General features: G+C 45.3%; 1 protein-coding gene across 1 annotated transcript in view; it reads left to right on the top strand.

The window, feature by feature from the left end:
• Positions 1–15581, top strand: part of LOC131422557 (transport and Golgi organization protein 1 homolog) — a 53300-nt gene extending 37719 nt beyond the window's left edge. The window contains exons 2-9 of the mRNA XM_058569883.1: positions 9033–9134; positions 9829–9889; positions 10000–10035; positions 10111–10178; positions 10304–10398; positions 11474–11523; positions 13097–13229; positions 14795–15581. Coding sequence (XP_058425866.1) covers positions 9033–9134; positions 9829–9889; positions 10000–10035; positions 10111–10178; positions 10304–10398; positions 11474–11523; positions 13097–13229; positions 14795–14808 — 559 coding nt within the window. The 3' untranslated portion in view covers positions 14809–15581. The remainder of the gene's footprint in view (positions 1–9032; positions 9135–9828; positions 9890–9999; positions 10036–10110; positions 10179–10303; positions 10399–11473; positions 11524–13096; positions 13230–14794) is intronic.
• Positions 15582–21892: the final 6311 nt, after the last annotated feature.

Genomic DNA, 21892 nt, shown 5'->3' with positions numbered 1-21892 from the left:
AAAGTCTATTTTGTCTGATATGAGTACTGCTACCCCAGCTTTCTTTTCATTGCCATTTGCGTGGAGTATCTTTTTCCATCGCTTCACTTTTAGTTTGTGAGTGTCTTTATGTCTGAAGTGTGTCTCTTGTATGTAGCATATATATAGGTCTTGGTGTTTTATCCAATCAGCCACCCTATGCCTTTTAATTGGGGCATTTAGTCCATTGACGTTTAAAGTAGCTATTGATAAGTATGCACTTACTGCCATTTTTTAACTTTTTTTCTCAGTGTTTTAGTAGTTCTTCTCTGTTCCTTTCTCCTTCTGTACAGAATTGATGGTCTCTTTCCTTTGACCTCTATCTGAAAGCTCTACTCTTTAACTCCCCTCCTCCCTCCTTTTATGTTTTTGATATCATATCTAACCTCTTTTTTGTGCATTTGTATCCAATGCCCTCTTATCATGGAAATAGATAATTTTTCCTGTTTGTGGTCTTCTCTTTTCCCCTTAAATAAGTCCCTTTAACATTTCTTGTAGCACTGGTTTCTTGGTGACAAACTCCTTTAATTTTTGCTTGTCTGGGAAATTTTTGATCTCTCCTTCCATTTTGAATGATAATCTTGCTGGGTAGAGTATTCTTGGCTGTAAGTTTTTTCCTTTTAGCACGTTAAATATATCGTGCCACTCTCTTTTAGCCTGTAATGTTTCTGCTGAGAAGTCAGCTGATAGCCTTATGGGGTTTCCTTTGTATGTAACTTGTTTTCTTTCTCTTGTGGCTTTTAGGATTCTCTCTTTATCTTTAATTCTGGACATTTTACTTATGATGTGCTTTGGTGTGGGCCTCTTTGGGTTTATCTTGTTTGGTGCTCTCTGTGCTTCCTGTACCTGGATGTCTGTTTCCTTCCTTAGGTTAGGGGAGTTTTCAGCTATTATTTCTTCAAATAGATTCTCTGCCCCTTTGTCTCTCTCTTCTCCTTCTGGGACATCTATAACACGGATGTTAGTGGGCTTGATGTTGTCCCAGAGATCCCTTAGACTGTCCTCACTGTTTTTAATTCTTTTTTCTTTTATCTGTTCAGCTTGGGTGATTTCCTCTAGTCTTTTGTCCAGCTCAGTGATCCGTTCTTCTGTATCCTCTACTCTGCTTTTAAGTCCCTCAAGTGAATTTTTCATTTCCAGTATTGTATTCTTCATTTCTGATTGGTTCTTCTTTATATCTTCCATTTCTTTGTTGACGTCCTCACTGAGTTCATCCATTCTTCTCCCAAGATCAGTGAGCATCCTTATGACTCTTTGTTTGAACTCTCTGTTGGGTGGATTGCTCATTTCTGTTTCATTTAGTTTCTTTTCTGGGGTTTTTGTCCTGTTCACTTACTTGGAACATATTCCTTTGTCTCCTTATTTTGCCTCTTTCCCTGTGATTGTGTCTGTGTATTAGGTAGGTCAGCTACATCTCCTGATCTTGGAGAGGTGACCTTATACAAGTGATGCCTTATTAGGCCCAGTAGGGTACTTCCATCTCATCACCAATTCCAAATGTTCCAGGAGTGACCCCCTGTGTAGACTGCATGCATCTTTCTGTTGTAGCAGGGTTGCTCTTGCTGCAGGTGCCCAGGGAGGCTGGGCTGTCCCCCTGAACAGCTGGTTGTAATGCTCAGCTGCATGTAGTTGTGGTGGGCCTTTTAGTCTCTTTATCCAGTGTAGGGAGCCCCATTTAAAACTCTTGAATGGGGAAATATGTTTTAGGGCTCAAGAAAATGTGTCTTTTGGTGATATTAAAATGGGGCCCTGACTGGATTTTATTGAGCTATAATTCCACAGGGAATGACTTGGGTCTGGGAAGGACTTTTTGCCCTTTCTTGAAATGTTAGGTGTCATTTCTGTTGTTAATTGTGCTTGTTCCCTACCATCTCCAACTCTCTTTCTCATTTGATGACCCTCTGGTTTTAGTGGTATGGGAAAATCATAGGAGCTTATGTGTTGTAACTGTTTATCCGTTCAGCAAGTAGCGAACTCTGTAAGATTTCAGAAAAGCTTTCTATTGATTGAAAGAGGCATATCCTAGTACAAAGATTTGCCTTTTCTTTCTTTCTTTTTCTTTTTTTTTTTTTTTTGGAGGCTTTAAAACAACCCCAGGTTCTTGACTTCAGTCTGGATATTGGGTTTGACAAAAAAAAAAAAAAAAAAATCAGGTAAATGATGCATTAGTGTGTTTATAAAAATGTTTGCCATACCTATTATCAAAATTAAATAGATTGGTGTTCACTTAATAGAACATAAACAGATCTTTTGGTCAAAAATAAGTTATTTACTTTTGTGCTCTTTATCAGAGATGGTTGTGAAGTTTCATGACTTAAACAAGAAACTATAATTTTCTCTTATTTTTAATCCTATGAATCATTATGCTGAAGAAAATTATGATTATAATTTCATTGGATTATTATTTTGATATTTTATCAGAATGTTAGATTTTTATTAATAATATGTTTTGGTATCATATTTAATTTTGTTTCTTCCTCTCCTAGATAAAGCCTCCAGTATATCAAGGTAAGAGTTTAGGCTTTAGTTTTCTTTGTAATATTTTCTCAGTTCTAGTGTTTGATGTGGGTTTTAATTCAATTGGGAGTAAATACAGTGACTTCTGATGTCTAATTGACTTTTTAACTCTTGAAAATTTTACTCTTCCCGGGTTGGAGTCTAAACGACAATATAAAGGGATTTGCCATCTATTGAGACAAGAGATGAGCAGGAGGAACAGATCATGGGAGTAAGGACAATAGGATGAGTTTATTCTTGTATAGAAAGGTTTAGGAAGCAAGTGATAGTATGAGTCTGAAGTTTGCAGTGAGTACGTTGACATGACCTGGCTCTTGGTGAAATGTAAAGATGATGAAACACTATTGGAGCCTATCAAGAAGCTTATGCCTTAGAAAAGAACCCAGGTATTACCAGGCAAAGTGTGTGTCACAACCATGGGTTATGAGTATGATGTGGAGGGAGCCACTAATGCCAATGGAGAGTGAGTGGAAATGAACCTGATGCAAAATAGGGATAAGACATTCTGTACAGGCTTCCTAGACTGTGATGATTAAGTGGTGCTGTCTGTTGAGAGCCAGGGTGGCTGCCTGGCATTTAGTAGCCCCTCAACTGCTAGTGTTTGTCACAGTTTATGCAGCAGTGGTGGTGGTGAGAAGAGTGATCAGGGTATCAGAGCTCTCACATTGGGCAAATAGAAGATACGTTTGCACTTTGTGGTCACGTGAGAAAATTCAATGCCTCTGAGAGGAGTGTGGAATTGTGGGCTGTGTTCTGGAGCTTTCCATGTGTTATCTACCTATAATCTGGTGCTTTACGTGTGCTATATTCCTGTAATGGTGGCTGGTAACATTCTCATCTTGGGGCTGAAGGATATTGTCTTATAGGGATTGTGAGTTATCCAGGTCCTCTAGCGACTAAGTGGTAAAGCCGAGATTGTACCCAAGTGTGTTTGATTCCAAAGACCTTGTCCTCCTGAGCCTCCCACCCTGGCTCTCATGAAGGGGAATCTGCTGGGCAGCAGGAAGGCGTGAGAGGCTTTTCAGTAGCCTGTCCAGTGACATTTAGAGGAATCTCTCTGGGTCATATTACAGGGTGGGGAAAACCTGGAAGAAATCAGGTATTTTGTATTTTTCTTTCTTTTTCCTTTTGATTTTTGTTTTTTAAAGCAGTTGCACTGATCTGTTTATTTTATTTGATAACTGGAGTACAGTATATAAGTATATAGGTTGCTTGATTCTTCTCTATTTCTCCTCTGGTGATGACAGGGCTATTTGAACTGTTCACATTTTCTAAGAATATTGGCTAATGGTGGGATGTTAGGCTAAGACATTGTTTCCCCATCTTTGAAAAAAGAGTAAATGGGAATCTCATTGAAATAGGGTTCTTCTTTCTATATTTGTTTCCTACATTTAAAATGCTACTAACTGAAACTTGCTTTCTTCAGGGATCATAGTCATGCTAAGTTATTTATGCTCATACTGCCAATAATGTGCCTTTGCTGTTGACACATTGGAGTAATTCAATTTTATTGGTTTTGGTAATAATCTGATAAATGCTTTTTATCTCTTTTTAGTTAATTTACATCAAATTTCTGAGAAGATGAAGAATTACTTGAAAGAAAACTCAGAACTGGCCAAAAAAATATCTATTTGTGAACAGAAGGTATAATCATCCTTTAGTTTTTATTTTCATGGCTTCACCTTGAAGTACTTCCACTTTCTTCTAGTTCACTTATTTTGCTGTCTTTTCTTTCCTCCTAGTGTCCCATTTCATTACATTGTATAACAGTCTAAATTCAAAGCCAGCATCTTATATATAAAGTACCACTTTTTTTATTTGTGTAAGGACTTACACATGAGAGATAGGTTTCACTATCACTATGATTAATATTTTTGAATTCTGAATCCATTATTACATATTTGTATAGATCAATGAAGCAAAGAAATGTGCTCAAGAAAGTGAGAGGCAGAACAAGATTCTCAGCGATGAAGCACATAAATTTAAGGTAAAGATCCCTTCTTTTTCCTAGATTACACTCTAAAAACAGAAGTAAAAGTAATGAGTAAATATTACTAATCTTTATATGTTTTATTGAAGGAAAACATCAAAATGCTTGGAAGCATTAATGACATGATTGAAAGTATATTTGCTGAACTGGCGTCTGACAGAGATCGAAACAGCGAGAATCGGGACTTGGTGAGAGTTTTCCTACTAAGTTATTAGCATAATTTGAATTTTGAGCCTTTTTGTTCATTGGGTGATTTGAACTCTGCATTTTTCCTTTCACTGCTGTTTTAAATACTAATATCACAATGCCTTTTTTAATTTAAGGACTTGGGACGAATTTTTTTCTATTTTTACAACCCTGAGTAGTTTTTTAAATATCATTCAGCACTCCCTCCCCTCTAAGAAACATAGAACTGAGAAATTGTAGGAGAGAGTTCTAGAGATTTCTAGCCATGTTGGACAGTCCTGTCCCTCTTAGTACAGAGCACAGAATTTTCAAAGTGAATCTAGTGACAATATTTACCTTTCACTAAGAAAAGCTGTTCATTTGAGCTGTTTGGCTTCAAGATTTTAGGCCTTCTTTGCTTTTGCCTTGTCACCCAGTCAAGTATCCCATTGTCTTGAATGTAGGAAAGTCAGAGTGCCCATGAAATATTTCTGACTTCAACTATTCTCTTAGTTCCTCATTTCTTTATGTATTTGACTTTTCTTCCTGGCTCAAACTGGATCTACTGCTTTTAATGATACAGGGGCTGATGTGGGGTATGTTTTGTTGGCATTTCTTCTTTTTAGCATGTCGTCCAGTGTTTCTATTGAAATCCAGTACATGTTTTGTTTCTATCCTACATGCAGATGGTAGAAAAGACAAATCTACAGAGAACTTAAGAGGTGATATTTCAATGAACATCTCAGGAATTTCAGAAGTAAATATCTATATTTGCAGCAAGATTTTCATTGTACACCTTAGCTTTGATGAAGAACAAATGTGTCATGTCTTGGAATATTAAATTTATATGTTATTGACTTAGGGATTTTTCTTCTTGGGAACTAAGGCATTAGTAAGGATGTTTTTCTTTGGGTTTGAATCCCCCTTAATGAAGTTCATCAGTGAACTTAAACTGAAGTCTGAAGAACAGCATGTACAGAAGGAAAATGCTCAGCTTAAGATCAAGAATGAGCAAATAACAAAAAGTTACTCTCATAGATTATGTAAATCAGAGAACTAAACATGATTACTTCCTTTTTTTTTTTGTAAGGAAGATTGGCCCTGCACTAACATCTGTTGCCAATCTTCCTCTTTTTTTTTTTTCTCCCCAAAACCCCAGTTCATAGTTGTGTATCATAGTTGTAGAGTTGTAGCTCTTCTATGTGGGACACTGCCTGAGTATGGCTTGATGAGCGGTAAGTAGGTCCGTGCCCAGGATCTGAACCAGTGAACCCTGGGCCACAGAAGTGGAATGCATGAACTTAACTGCTATGCCATCAGGCCGGCCCCATCACTTCCTTTTTAATTTAATTTTTTTTTTTTTTTTGGTGAAGAAAAACTGAGCTAACATCTGTTGCCAATCTTCCTCTTTTTGCTGAGGAAGATTGGCCCTGGGCTAACATCTGTGCCCATCTTCCTCTACTTTACATATGGGACGCCACCTCAGCATGGTTTGATAAGCAGTCCGTAAGTCCACGCCCAGGATCCAAACCAGCAAACCCTGGGCCACTGAAGTGGAGCGCACGAACTTAATCACTATGCCACTGGTCTGGCCCCTAATTTTCTTTAGTGTTGTTGTTGTTGTGAGGAAGATCAGCCCTGAGCTAACATCCATGCCAATCCTCCTCTTTTTTATTTGCTGAGGAAGACTGGCCCTGGGCTAACATCTGTGCCCATCTTCCTCCATTTTATATGGGACACCGCCACAGCATGGCTTGACAAGCGGTGCATTGGTGCGTGCCTGAGATCCGAACCCAGGCCACCAGCAGTGGAGTGTGTGCACTTAACTGCTACACCATGGGGCCAGCCCCTAATTTTCTTATTTTTAATTGAGGTAAAATACACATAAAATTTACCGTTTAACCATTTTTAAGTCTACATTTTAGTAGTGTTAAGTACATTCACATTGTTGTACAATAATTACTTCTTGAATACCTTTTCTTAAGTCTGTCTTAAAGTCAGGAGGTGTGAGTGGAGGATTCAAGGATTCGAACCAGAGAGCCTCGACGTCTAATAAATGTAACCTGGAAGGTATGTTGACTGTTGGGAAGAAACTCCGTATAGTAAAAATGAGTTTGCACTGGGAAGGTGAAACATGGCTTCTTGTCTTCAGGATTCTCTCCTTTCTCCTCTCCCCACCACAACCAAGTTCTTGGGAACACGTGCACACACACAAAGAAAATTGTTTTATGCTTTACAGAAAGGAGAAAGAAACTAGAAGACAGCTGTGAGGCATTGAGATCTGTTAAAGAGACAAAGGAAGCCGAATTAAAAATGCTAAAGAAGAACATATGTATGATTGATGAAATTTGTGGACAAAGAAAGATGGTCACAGAAGAGTAAGCTATTCATGTGTTGATTGTTACAAATACTGTTGTATTAGTGAATGTGTGGACCAATGTAGAGAGTTATAATTTTTTTTACAATATTTATCACCGTAGTTTTTGCCGTATTCAATCAGTATAGAATTGTGTTTCTCCTTTCTTCCTTGATTTTTGTAATCTGCATCTTCCTTTCCATTCTAACTGGTTGTCAGAGATTCTTATTTGTAATTAATTTAAGATTGGAGGGAGTACTGGTACCAGTTTTAATCACTTCATTATCTGGAACCCTCTGGGTTCATTTACCTTGTGCTCTAGGTTTCAATCCCATCGTATTGTCCTGACCTGCCATGTATCTATCATTTCCTATTAAATTCTAGACATTGGGTAGGAAATATTTAGAGAAAAACTCAGGCCTATTATGATGTTATCTTGCTGCAGAAAAGATGGGAGTTTACATCTGGCAGGTGATCAGGGACGCCAGCAGTACTGAATCCTATTAATCCAGTTAGCAACTGAGACCATTCACTGCAGGCTTAGTCCCTCCTAAGGCCAGTGTGTTTTCTGTCTGCCTTTATTCTTAGTGTGTAAGTCTCCTGGGAACCAGCTAAGGCCCGCAGGATTTTCTAGGGTGACCTTCGCTGACTGACCATGAACTCCAGTTGTTTGACTTCTGTGCCCAGGGATGTGTGCAAACGCAGCTCAGCCTCTTTGCATCTCAGAAGTCTCCTCTGGGATTAGTTGATGAACCTTGGGGAAAGTGGCCCCAAATGCCAGGCTGACCTTAATCCTGGGCTTCCTTCTTCTTCTTCTTGGCCTCAGTGTCTTTACTGGCTTGTTAGCAATTTGGTGCATTCTATCATGAATTTCATATTTTGGCCAATGTTTCCTATTGTTGTCAAGGGGAGATGAGGGACTACAGACCCACTCATCCATGTTCAAAGGCAAAACTTTTCTTATACTCCCTCAAGAGCCAGGTTTGTGTTCTCCCTGCCCAGGGCTGGGGTAGGGTTGCTCTGTCCAGCCAGACCTGTCTGGACGTTCCAGCCAGTCCAGAAAGCATTTGCTGAAAGATTGGTTGGGTGGCCAGAAACAAATGCGTGAACTTTGTCTCTTTAGTGTTTTTGTCCCTGTTTCCTAGAGCTCTTTTAATTTTGTGTGTGATCCCTAGCAAATCCAATGTCAAGTTGAGAATCTTTTGAATCAGAACCTTGAACAAAGTAGTTTGAAGGCAACACAACAAATCGGCCTTAAGCCATTGCCCTTTGCAGCCTCCACTGTCAATGAAATCAAGGTACTTCTTAATGAAATCAATCTACTTGTTAACATAGATTGATATCCTCAATTTGAAAGTTTTCCAGTTTAAGGAGATATCCTGACTGTGGGGCAATTCAGATCATTTTTCATTCAGCCTAGTTTCCATTCTTGTCAACTAGGATCTTTGAAGTAGGTGGCAGAAGTTCCACTCTTGAACTGTAGAAGTGTCCAGTAGTTACTTGTCCGATGTTATGACGCCATGTCCAGGAAGGATCTATGGCTGTGTCATGGCCTCAGGTCTCTCCCTAGGAGAAATCAGACAAGTCATGAACCCCTGCTTCATCCTAATGTGCTTACTTGTGATGAGCTGAAAGAAAATGAGCTTGTGCTGTCCCAGTCACAAGAGGCTGAGCCTGGGAGGGCACATGGTGCGTCTCATATGTGCTTTTTATATTTGTTTAGTTCATTTATGAATGAGTAGGAACACAGACCTGTGAAGAGAAGCTCAGAATTGCCAAAGACTTGCCAGCAGGATGGAGTTTGATTTTTCTTTGTCCCCTAATGGGGGGCTTAAATTCTTTCCTCTGGTTATATTTGTCCATCTATGCATTTGTGAGGAAGGATGGGAGGGGACATTTGAGTCCTGTCCTTTGGATTTCTGGGAGGAAAGAAAGGCAGAATTTCACATAGGCTACTAGATAATGCATATGTCTTTCCCCTCTTAGGAAGCTGAGAATGAAAGACCGTGAGCGGGTGGAAAAGGAGGAGCAGCTCTCAGTGGCAGAGGAGAGACTGAAACTGGCTGAGGAAGAAACGCAGAACTACAGGTGAGTTCAGCTCCTAAATACCAGTGGCTTATAAAACTCTTGTTGGATTTTTTTTTTAACTTTTGTACAATGTTTAGACCCAATTCATACACAAATATAAACAAATGTTAAGAAGACATTTATATAGAGATTTCACACAAGAAAGAAAAATGTTAACTTTTACAAACGTCAAGTTAAAACATTAACTTAAAAAACGTAAACTTGCTGAAAATTTCCTGATCCTCAATGTTGACCAGAATGTGTGGAAACAGGGTTCACAAATATGTTCCTGTAGCAGGTAAAAACTGTTGTAAACCTTAGGGAAGCAGTTTGGTGTCGGATGAATCACATCAGTAGATATGAGCATGCCATTTTAGAGACCCAGTTGTTGTAGCCCTGAGGAATATGATCAGGATGTAAGGAAAAGAAGAATCGAGCTGTATGATGAAAGACGCTCATTGCAGGATAAATTAGGGAGATATTGAGAATGGGTAATGGAATTATATCAACTCAGAAGCTGGAGGGCATTCGATAATAAGGAAACAATGTAGCAATAACTTTGATCCTACTGTACTTTTATAATCATGTGAAGTGTGTCTTATAGGATTGGATATTGTGTATAAGGGTACATTTCAGACAATGGAAACATGGGAAGACTATTTAAAATCATCCTCAATATTGTGCTTTATCTGATGAAAGCAATTGTCACTCATAGGCACCAAATTGATCAAATGCGACAACAAGTGCAGCAAGTGGAGTTCACCTTCAGACACCAGGTAACCTGCATTCTGCCCAAAGTTCCTGCCTCCTTCAGCACCCAATGCAGAGGGTCATAACGGCCTTGGAAGCCCTCAACATAGGGTTTATGACATGTTGGCTTTTTCAGATGGCTATGTATGAGAAGAATGCTCACGACAATTGGGTAAGTTTTGCTTTCTTTCCTTCCCTTTGCGCACAGTCTGCCACAACTGAAGGTGGATGTGTTTTTCTCCCACAGATCAAGGCTCGGATTTGGGAGAGGGAGATAGCAGAGCAGAGCAGGGAAGCCGCCCACTTGAAACACAGGTATGGGATGTTGACATACATTTTTTACGGGTGTTTTTGAGTTATTAAGGCTAAGCTGTTTAGTGCCTAGTAAAGGACTTGGTGTTGTAATTCTTATTGAAGTCCATTCTTTTTCTACATTCAAGATTGGAGATAATGTCCAAAAAGAGACTGCCTGAGGGATACAGGCTGCACAAACCAATGTCGGGAAGACCTGGGATGCAGAACCCTCCACAGAGAGGTAGGGAGCACACTGTGAAGTGCAGCCACTTAATTTCTGCTGCAAAACCACTCCGTGTCCTACCTGTTCCTGTGGGGGATCACCGTGTTGCCTGGAACCAATCCCAAGCACGACCTAAAGACAACAGGTTATCTCGAGGGGTGACAGGAAGATGTTTTCCTCAGGTGCCCCAGCCAGACTGGCTTTCTGGGCCTGCGCCCTGTGACTGGTGGAGCTCATGCCCCGCCACTGACTGTGGACCCTCTCTGCCCCCAACACCCGCCTCGCGTGCTCTTGGATTGCTCTCAACTGGAGAGACGTGCCTGGAGGGGAAGTGGGTGCATGCTTCCTTCCCAACTGGAGTGAATGCTGAAGACTTGATTTTTCTTTGAGTTGAGAAAAAGGCATTTATTTACTATGCTAGAGGTTCCCTTATTCTTCCTGTTTAACTTTTGCTTGTGGACTTTAGTATTCCATTCATAAATTAAATTTCTATGTAATTTTACTCCTGACATTATCAGTGTAACGCTACAGCTTTGCTGTTAAATCCCCGTATCTTTCCTTTTTTCATTATTATAATATTAGTCTAAGTCCATTTCTGTTCACAAATATTTATATAATGTTTAGTCACATGTGGAAGGCAGCTTATATGTAGAGTGAGAGATTGAAAAATCCACCTGTGGCCTGAGGAAAAGGACCTGTGCTGTTCATGTTGAGGGTTTGTTGCTATTATCCCATCCGAGGTTATTCTCATTTTAATTTAACTCTATGATGAAATTAGGATGTGTATTAGGAAACCCCTGTTTCAGTGTTGATTTCCAGCTAGTTGAGCCCGGACCTGTCCACAGGTGGTTGATGAGTTATGAAAATCCCTGAACCAGGGCCCTGTGGTGTCTTCCTCAAGGGTCAGGTGATGGGTCTCCCCCTCTCCTCTGGGGTCACCTGAGGTGTGTGGGGAGCCCTCTGCCGCTGGTAAGTGCCCTGAAGTGGGAAAGAATGTCAGACGGTGGAGGAAGGCGCAGAGGGTTTGTTTTCCTTCCTCACAGTCTGTGCAAGTCCGACTAAACCCCCATCCCTCCTCTCTGGCCTCTTTCAGATCCGGGACCTGGTGCTGCGGCTGTGAAGAACAGTAGCTCCGGGGGCAAGGTAAATGCTGTGGTCATTTTCAGTTGTAACTGTTTCTGGAAATGTTGATGTGTGTATGCAGCAGCCTCTCCTGGCCTCATGTCCGGTTTGTGTGTTCTGTGGCACGTCTGCTGTGTCATTTCCTTCTCCAAAAGCACAGTGTTCCCCAGAAGGCTTCGGGCTTCTCCACACTCAGCTCTCATCTTTGGTGGCACCTCCAGAAGCCTTTAGTGCTTCTGGGCCGAGGACTGCAGGGCTCTCACAGTGTGTTTCTGCAAGTAACACTCAGGGGGCGACACTTAAGCCCACACTGAAGTCTCCCATCACAGCCAACTCCTTCCCGAACTCCTTGACATGGGCTGTGGTTGTTGTGGTTCCTTTGCTCTGTTCCTGGTTTGGGTTTGGTGATGAGCCTGTTGGGAACGTCTGCCGTCACCCTCACGGGAGAGGAACGTGAGAGGCTGTCTCTCCAACTTCATGTTGGGTGCATTGTGCGATCTGGAATGTTCTTGGATCCAGCCAATGTCACAATTCCTCAGGGTCCCCTCTCTGTGGGTCATTGTGCTCTCCAGGATCCCTCCAGTGGTAGCCTAGGTCAGAATAGTCTGAAGGATCAGAGTTGGCCTATTCACAGTAGGAAATGGGCACGGGCACTGAAGGAGTGAAGAGTGAACATCAGGACTGACCTGCAGAACCCATTCCCCCCAGAGGCCTTCACTTATGTTCACATGAGGGTGGTCCTGTGGTGTCCTGTGGCACCCTCCCGGGACGTTCTCTCATCCCCTGTCACGAGATTTTACTGCTGGAATCAAACACGTCTGTGTTCATTCTGTCCTTTAGAATCCTCGCCTCACGTTTCCATTGGACACAATTAGTCTGCGTCTCACGGTGGGCTTAGAAACCTGCATTCCCTGTGGGTGACGATAGATAGAGCTGAGCCTAACTGAGTCCTGTGGGTCGCATCGTTCCTCTCAGAAAACGCAGGCGCCCGGGGGTGCCCAGCTCCCCAGAGGTCCTGGTGCCTGTGGGCAGACCCCGAGCGGAGGAGAAGACCCCTTTGTCGTGTAGGGAAGCTGAGGCGGGGGACGGGCAGGGCAGGGGCCTGCAGGCAGAGCTTTTCCCCAGGAGCAGCTCGGCTTCCAGAGGTGGGGAGTGGGCTTTTCCATCCCTCTTGGGCGCTCTCTTCTGAGTAGAGAGCCAACAAGCTTCTGTGGTGCTGGGGGTGGTGAGGAGGGTGGAGGCCGGTCCTGGACCGAGATGCCGGTCTGCCTGGAATCGGCTCCTTTCTCAGTCTGGTGTTGCCTCCTCCGGTCCTCTAGGACAGGGTCCTCTAGGACCCCTTGCTCTTGTGCTTTCGCAGACACGGGCGGTGACATGTGGTGACAGTGGTTCATCCCCGTGGTGTTTGTTCCTCCCCAAGCTGGGCGGGCCCCCGTGGGAGGGGTAGAGCGGTCTGGCACGGATGCTGCTCTCTTGGCACCTGGGGGCAGGGAGGGTGCCGGGCGCTGCCCCTGCTTCAGGGGGTTTCAGCTTCTGTTGGTGTTGGTGCTTCCGGTCTGCCGCATCCACCTACCTTTAACCTTGTGTTCCGCAGGTCAGCGTGGAGGCAGGAGGGCCTCCTCCCAGGGCGGGACCATCGGGCATGCCCTGGGGCTCAGGCCCACCTCCACTTGCTCTGCACCGCTGGCCCGTGTGGCCCGGTCCATTGCCTCCACCTGCCCCACGTGGTAAGGTAATCTGAAGAGTATGAGTTAACTTGTAAAGTAAAGCATATTCATCTTTTTTCCTGTGGAGTTTTTGGAGAAAAGGTAGAGATGGTACTGAGGGCTTTGCAATGCAAGGGTAAACCTGGCTGAGGACATTGTAATGTTCCTCAAGTTTCTCAGGACACGTACAATGGGCTGTGAATTTTCCCATCCTGAGTTGGGCAGCAGGTGTCTCTTGTGGAGAAGGAAAGAGGCTTTTTACAGAAAGGCAGAAAGAGCAGTTCTGCAGATGCACATTGTACACAGACCATGTGCCAGGCTCTGTGGGGGATGAGGCGCACCCCTAACTTCAAGGGCTTAAGGCGTCCTATAGCAGAGAGAGACATTTCCATCAAAGATCCTGTGATCACCCTAATGGAAGCAGCAGTGAAGGGCCCCAGAGAAAAAATGAGGGCGACGTGAATCTCACCAGAGTGAAGCGGGAGGTTGTGAAGAGAAGGAAGAGTTGAGGAGGTGCCCAGTGCGGGTGGGTTGGGTTCCTTAGATGGAGCTGGAAGGCCATTCCCAGCCGGGCAGGCAGCTTGAGCAGGGAGTGTGAAGGCAGTATGTGGTCCACGCAGTGTGGGCAATGCAATTATCCTCATCAAAATGTCACTGTTGCCCTAAAGCCCTTAGTTCATAATCTAAATAAAGACTCTTGTTTCCCTTGGATTTCTGAAAGTTCTGCATCTGTATGAGAGAAAAATCTCTGGAGGTTTGGAAATGTAACTTGGCTCTTTGAGGATCCTTTGTCTGCCTGAGTTTATTGTGTCCCAGTGAGACTAAACGTGAAGACAGGATCTAGATGAGCTGAGCAGAGGCTTTGGCCTCCAGCACGAGTCAGACTCTTCCTGGGGCATTCAATGTTGATCAGGAGCCGCCCCCACTGGACCCCTCTCACCACATCCCTGCATCCTCTAGTCACCACCTCAACTGTCAGCTTTGCGTCTCCCCAAACTTACCACACAGTATCCCAATTCTTTGCCTGTGTTCTTGCTGTCTCAGCCCCTAATACCAACTCTCAGTGGGACATACTCAGAGCCTCAGCCCCCTTGTGGGTGTGAGGGGGTGATACTGGTTTCTGAGGTCATTGTTAGGAAGATGAGATTAAGTACATAATGAAAGTGTCTGCAAAATGGCTGGGACATGTTGGCACCCACCATTGTCACTGTTTAAATGAAAATATCTCCGCACAGAAGATTATCAAAAGATAGTCATTGAAGTACATTCAATTAAACTAAGGGTGTAAGAGCTCAGGCCCAGAGATTCACAATCCCTGTTTTAAGAGATAAGGCAAAGACCCCCCTTTCTTTTATTGAAATTCAGGTCCTACCAGTTAAAAAAGGAAAAGATACTTTTGAGAATATGTGAGTTCAGAGATCTATACCTGAGATCTGAAGACAATTATTTTCCACTAAATGTAGACAAACAGATGCAGCCACACACTAAAGTGTTCATCATAAGCCACAGATATGTTGTAGAAGACAAATGTGTACAGGAAGAAATGCGATTACATTGAAATAACCCCAAATCTCTTTGCCTTACAGGACAGTCATTTTGAAGGAGGACCCTGAGCTGTGATAAATAGGCTGTGGAAAATTATTATGGTTTTTCCTGCCCCCTCCACTTTTACCTTCCCGTTGTCACCCCTAATACACTCTTTACAGTTCTAACTCAGTATCAGCGTCTGCTTTTGGGAGGACCATCCAACTCACACCAGGGAGTGTACACAGTGTGATTCTTGTACACACGGTTCAAAAACAAGCAGAAACCACAGTGATTGGGCAGAAGCAAAGTTATTCCTTGGGGGTACTATTTACTGCAAGGGGCCTGAGAGATCCTTTGGGTGGTGGACACATCCTACATCTAGATCTGGCTGTAGCTGTATTTGTTCAGTCAATAAATACTCACTGAGCACATGGTGCATGCTGGTCCCAGGGGTGTCTGGTGATCAGAGAGACAGCTATCCCTCCCCAGGAAGTGGCCAATTTCTGATGGTGGGGAATGGATGAGGTGCCAGGAGTGGCTCCAGGAGACCAGTGAGGAGGCCCTGCGGTAATCCAGATTTTGTTCCCTTCACTCAACTTGTCAGCTACCCACCAAAAGCACCAAGTCCAGGCAGGCTTTGTAGGGGGCTGATGGCAGCAGAGTTTTTTGGTGAGTCCCATGAGCTCCCATAATCCTCCCACAATTTCCTTATTGAGGGATGGGCAAGGCAGAGGGCAATGGCATGGGAAACCCCCCTGCCCACACACAAACCAAGGAGAAGGTGCTGGGGTGGAAACATCTGGCTCCCTCCAGGTCCCCAATTCCAATCCATTCTGCCCCAGCAGCCCCTGGAGCCTGAAGGGCCTGCCCTCCTGCCAAGTGGGGGTGAGTGGCCAGCCCTCCAGCAGCTCTGGGGTCGAGACCAGACCAAAGGGTCAAGGTTTGACTGTGCATGTGCTGCCCAGGAGTGGCTGGGAACAGCAGCACAGCAGTAAATCTCAGCATGAGCACACTCTGTAAACTGGGTTCTCAGTCACTGCGAGCAGAGCCTGGGCCAAAACATGGCAGGAAGGGTGGGGAAGTGGCGGTGGCGGTGTCCTGTGGTCCTGGATAGGGCTGCAGTGGAGCAGAGGGCCTGAGGGCCTGGGGAGAGAGACAAGAAAGGGACAGGCAGGGGGAGAGACAGTGAGTGAGAGATGTGTGTCGGAGGGTGATCAAGTCCTAGAGAGTGATAGGAGGAGACAGAGGGGGACAGGAGTAGAGAGAAGCAGAGACCAGAGGAAGCAAGGAGGAAAGGGGGAGCCGGCCTAGGGTGGGTGGAGAGGGAGCAATGGCCCAGGCTGGAGTGACTCTGTGAAGGGGCCCAGAGTGGAGGGGACAGAAAGGCAGGAATCCTGGGTTTGGGATTCCCTGAGCTCCTCAGGTCCCTGCGACCTCCCTCAGGCTGAGCTCTGCAGGGGCCATCACACTTGGGAAGGTGGGTACCTCCCATTTTGCCTGGGGTTGCTGGGTTGAGCCTCCGGGTCTGTCACTGATGGGGTGACTTCTGGGAGAGAAGGCTGGTATTAGGCAGGTTTAGCCTGCCCCAGTCCCTGCTGCATTCGCTCCCACACCAGCTGGGCCTGCATTATGTTCCAAAACTGGGCACCAGGTTGGGGGAGAGTTGGAACTTCTCGTCTCCTGCCTTACATCTTCTCACACTCACTTGGATTCCAGCCAGAGACCTGGCAAATGGTTCCATGCAGGTTTTCATAGGATTCGCACATCCCTGGCTTCCAGCCCTGCTCACCATGGGACAACACTCAACCAATGGGACACAGGATCTGGTGGATAAATGCCTCTCCCTTTCGTCCCTTGGGAAGACATTCTGAGATGCTTTCTAGAGGGATCTCTAGAGATCCTTTGGATTAAACTCCAAATCCCCTCAGTGTGTGGACATCTGGATAACATGCTCTTATTCTCACTTTCCCTCTTTCTCCTTCACTCTCACTATTCCTCACTCTGTTCCCTGGATACACTTCTCCAAGTATCCACCTGCTCCCAAGCCCTGGGCTCAGGTTCTCTTTCAGGGGCTTGTAATCTGTCCATGAAACTTCTGAGAATTTTCCCTGCTCCTTCCCACCCAGAATGCTCTTCCTCACCTGTCACCTGGTGGTTCCTGTTCATCCCTCAGGTCTCATGGCAAGCAGGACCTTCTTAGGGACAGCTTCCTTCATCCCCTAAAAGAAGTCGGTTCTTCTGTAATAATCTTTACAGAATCCTGGTCCTTCCCTTCTGAGCCCTTAGTTTAGTTTGTAGCTATACTTCTATTCTACGATTCTTTGATTAAATCTGTTTGCTCCACTAGACTATAAGCCCCATGAAGGCAGGGGCTGTGTGTGTTTTGTCTGACCATGATGTCCTCGTGCTTAGAAGAGTATAGGCTTTCCATCACTGTTCGTGGAATGAATGAATGAATGAATGAATGAATCAGAAACCAGGGCCTGGACAGAGATGGAGAGGCCTTCTCCAAGTTTCATCAGCTGTTCCGTAGCAGTTGTGCTCGAATCTGAGTGTTCTGACTCCTAGTTCAGAGGATCACCAGATCCACATTTTTAAAATACTTCAAAGTAAAAGGTGATGACTTATTTGGACATTTCTGTTGTATAGCTTGGTCATCCTTTTTATTTAAGATGTAAGTAACGCTATGAAATGTCAAGCATGCATTGCATCATTCCCTGGCAAACAGCACAGTCATTACAATGAATTGCTGTTATGAAGGAGTGAAAGGAGCAGGGAAGCGGGTACTGCAGCTCTCAAGAATGAGGCGGGACTTCTGGGGAGAGGAGATGACTGGAGACTGGCAGCCAGCCTGTTAGAATCCACTGTGGGCTGTTGGTGCCTGCTGGGCTAATCTGGCTGTCCCTAGTGCTGCACACACCTTGGGCTCCAGCACCCCTACACTCATGGAGGCCCTGGCTTCTTTGGACCCTGTCTGCCCTGGCACAGACTCTAAAGTTCCTGCTTTTATTTCTGTTTGCTGCCCGCCTTTGCTGCTAGAAATGCAACCCAGCTCTGAAGTGCAGCCTGACTAGCTGGGACTGCCAATCCCTACCCAGTGACCCCACACCTTCCCCAGGGATCAGACTCAGGCTCTCAGCCTCCAAACCTTGGGCTGGACCTTCTTCTCAAAGGATCAGATGAGGAGCCTCCTGGCCTATTCAGCCTGAGTATAAATTCTAACAATTTTCAGAGTGATTCCATAAACACTTACTCTTCCTCCTTGAAGAGAAAGAAGCAGGCATCCTCAGAGACTGGCATGTGCCTCTGACACATCTTTCTTATAACAACCCACTGTGGCCACTGCACTCACATAGAAACAACCCGTACATACACGTTCACACAACCCTCCCACACTTTGGAAGCAAACAACAGCTTTACACAGCCTCCAAACAAACATACAAGACTTCCACACCCCTGAAGGCTGAAACTACCCCTCCACAAATACCAGTGCCAATAAACACCTGGAATAGACACAGATCTCTCAACCCCTGCCCACATGCACACATACAAAAACCCTGAACACATACTCTCCACTCTGCTCTTCTATCATTACAAACACACACTCTTCCATCTCTTAGCCCCAGCACCTCCTCCAGGCCCCTCAGAGAACCTTTGGAAATTTGCTGGAAAAATTGGGATTCTGATGTAGGTGACTGTTAAATAGTTGGGCAAGTTTACAGTGCTTTTCCCACTACCACTCCCTCACCGCATTGTAGCCACACACACATACACACACATCCCACAATGACCATACACCCTGTAACCACATGCAAATACTGACAACACAGACAGATTTTCCAAATGCCCATATACCTTGTGACCACACATAAACACTGATAGAAAACACCTACTCTGACCACATATGCACATCCTGATCACACATTCTCAGGTCTTACAATATTAATCCACCTTCTTACCACACACAAACATTGACCACTCTTACATATTTGTTCCACATTTGTCCAGATCTCACACAACCATAAACTCTCTAACCATAATAAACATCAGTACACACACACACACACACACACAAATGAATGACTGTATCGCTTCTAATGATAACAAACTCTAAAAACAGGTGCACACACTGCCTAGCAACAACCCACCACACACGCAGATCACACGGTGACTGAAGACACAGTCACTGACAGCACTCAGTCACAAGAAGAGACCCCTGACTGTGCGTGTGTGGACTTTGATCAGGGGACATCTGACACCTCAGCCTGTACACAGATACCCAGGATAAGTGTGGGAGGCATGCAGCAAAGGGACATAATGTGAGGTGCGTTAGGTTGCACTTGCATCAAGTGCATCAGAGCCTTGCAGTTCTGGTCGCTACGAGGACAATGTGAAACAAGAGGGGAGGCAAAGAGGATCTAAAACAGTGCCTAAGAGATGTCTGTTATAAACCTGTCTCTGAAAAGAAAATAGAGATTTTCTAACTAGTCTTGGAGGAGAATGCACCAAGATTTAACATGATTCATTTTAATGTGATGATGAATTGTTCCTGAAAGACAGGCAATATTGTTGGTAAAATTCTATTTAAATGCTTCTCTCTATAAAAATAATATACACCTATTTTTTGCATTAAAACAACAGGGTAAAATCATTCCAGTTTTAGCTGTGACAGAGTATCTTGTATTAGACAAACGTTCCAAAAATGAGCAGCTGTGAAAGCTTGAAAAATACACAAAATCAGAGTGAAGGCAGTGGAGAAAAAACAGCCCAAACAGGAGTTGAAGGGCTGTGCTCTCTGAGAAAAGAGATGCACGACGATGTGAGCCCCATGCCACACTGTCCTCCCCCCTGTGGCATTTGCCTGTTCTCTAGGTGGGAGAATCGATTTTGAGCAGAAATGGTGGTTGTGCTGGGCTGAGGGGAAACAGGTTGGTGTTTGATCCTAGCAAAATGGATGGAACTTCTGCTCCAGGTGGGGTGTAGGCAGGAGGGGTATGGCAACAAGTAGAAAAAAGGAAACATTACTAAATTTATATGTTTTAGAACATGAGAGGGCTATGGAGCAAGTAAAGAGGACCTGATGGACTACAGTGTCAGAGGGAGAAGAGCCATTGCTCTGTGAATGAGGTCAAGGCCTTCTCATACCTGGGGAATGTTCTTTGTACATGGAGGATCAGGCTTTGTCTAGGCAGAAGCACCCTACTAGAAGACAAGGAAATGAGAAGGGATTTTGATGTGGGCTGGAGGTATGGGGTCGAATCTAGAAGAGCCCCTAACACATTAGGGGTTTCCCCTCAGAACTTTAGCACCGACCCTGAGACAGCAGGTGAGGCTGGAGATCAAGGTGAAAAGGCTGCGTAAACTGCCCACAGTCCTAGAGAGCATAGGAGACAGATCTAACTACAGGGAGAGTCTCTAATAAACACAGCAAACATGTGAGCACTGGAAACCAGTGGTGGCTGACTAAAATGAGTGGAAACTACCCCCAGTGCAGCCCAATTGCTGATTGGAAAGAGGTGAAGGGGTACCTATCTGCCTAAGAGACGGAAGGACCAACCTCTCTCATGAAGACAACTTCAGTATCTATTTTGTGATCAGAACCCAGTAGGGCCAAGAAGATCCAGGCCATGGGAGTGAGAGAAGAGCATCAAATTGTCCTCTGAAAATAATGACATTCATTTCAAAAGAATGGGGAAATCCCAAGAGGTGATGTCAGCATCATGGTGTAGTGAGCTTCCCCCATTGAACTCTCTCCCTCTAAGACACAACAAAAAAGACATTCATATTCCAACAGAAGCTATTCCCACAACACAGGGGATGTCTGAGGCACCCAGGTAACTGTACACCCGAGGACTGAGGTGCTGGAATCTGCAGAGTAAGTGGAAGGAGGTAAGAGGAGCTCTCTTCCTTCCCCAAGGACTGCGATCCAGAGACTGAGACCATGCAGTCTCAGTGGGGTAGGTGGGGGAGGGCAGGGATGGCTGGCTGCATGAAAACTGGCACTCTCCAAGACCCCTTACAGCCTGTGAGGATCCCCCTATGGAGAGAGTGGAACTGTTGCCAGGGTACTTTCAACAAGCTAGCCCCTCAGGAGAGCAGAGAGGACAGCGAGGCGAGAAACCTCTGAGATCGGGGAGGCGAAAGTAAGTGCCCCTCCCCCACCTGGCCTGCCCGGCCGGCGCTTCATCACAGCGGTGCTCCAGCTCAGCCCCATCCCCAGAGACAGTGGCCCCCAGGCGCCTGGGGCCCCATCAGCAGGAGCAGCATGATCACGCCCTTCCCCTGACAGGCAGTGGCCCCCAGGTGCCAGGGCCCCACCAGCAGCAGGGTCAGCCTGTGTCCCCACACCAGAGGCAGCAGCAGCTCAGGTCCCACTGTGCCACAGCCCAAGCTACTCCAGCTGGAATAAGCCATGGCCCCAGCTGCCCCGGCTCCACCGTCCCATGGCCCCAACTACTTTGGCTCAACTGTGCCCTGGCTCCAACTGCATCAGCTCTATGGTGCCCCACCCCCAGCTCCTTCAGCTTGACCGCCCTGCACCCCTGCTCCAGCTGCTTTGGCTTGGCCTGTGCTCAGGCTCCAGCTGACTTGGTACCAGCAACTTCAGCCCAATGCACTCCAGTTCCAGCTTCTTTGGCCCAGTGCACTCCAGTTCCAGTTTCTTTGGCCCAGCACACTCCAGTTCCAGCTTCTTTGGCCCAGCACACTCCAGTTCCAGCTTCTTAGGCCAGTGCATTCCAGTTTCAGCTTCTTCAGCCCAGTAGCGCCCCAGCTCCTGCTCCTTTGTCCCAGCGGCACTTAAGCTGCAGCTGCTTCAACCCACCTGCACTCGAGCCCCAGCTGCTTTGGCCTAGCTGTGCTCCAGTCCCAGTTGTTCCCACGCTTCACCCCAAGCAGCCTCTGCTCAGCCATGCTTCAGATCAGCAAGTGGCCAATGAGAGTGCCCGTGGATTGAGGTGGGCCAGAATACACAGCCCTTGACCCCCACCCAACGACAGCAAGAGGAAACTGTGACCATATATTTTCACTATGAGGAAAGGTAAGCCAACACCAACAGGCACTATGCAAAAATGTATTAAATCTCCAGACCAAAAGGAAAATGACAAGCACCCAGAAGTCAACCCAGAAAGCACAGAAATGTATAAACTTAATGACGG

This window comes from Diceros bicornis, chromosome 26, assembly GCF_020826845.1.
Source record: "Diceros bicornis minor isolate mBicDic1 chromosome 26, mDicBic1.mat.cur, whole genome shotgun sequence".
NCBI lineage: Eukaryota > Metazoa > Chordata > Mammalia > Perissodactyla > Rhinocerotidae > Diceros > Diceros bicornis.
The sequence above is the reverse complement of the archived record's forward strand: the minus strand, read 5'-3'. Positions and strand labels throughout refer to the sequence as shown.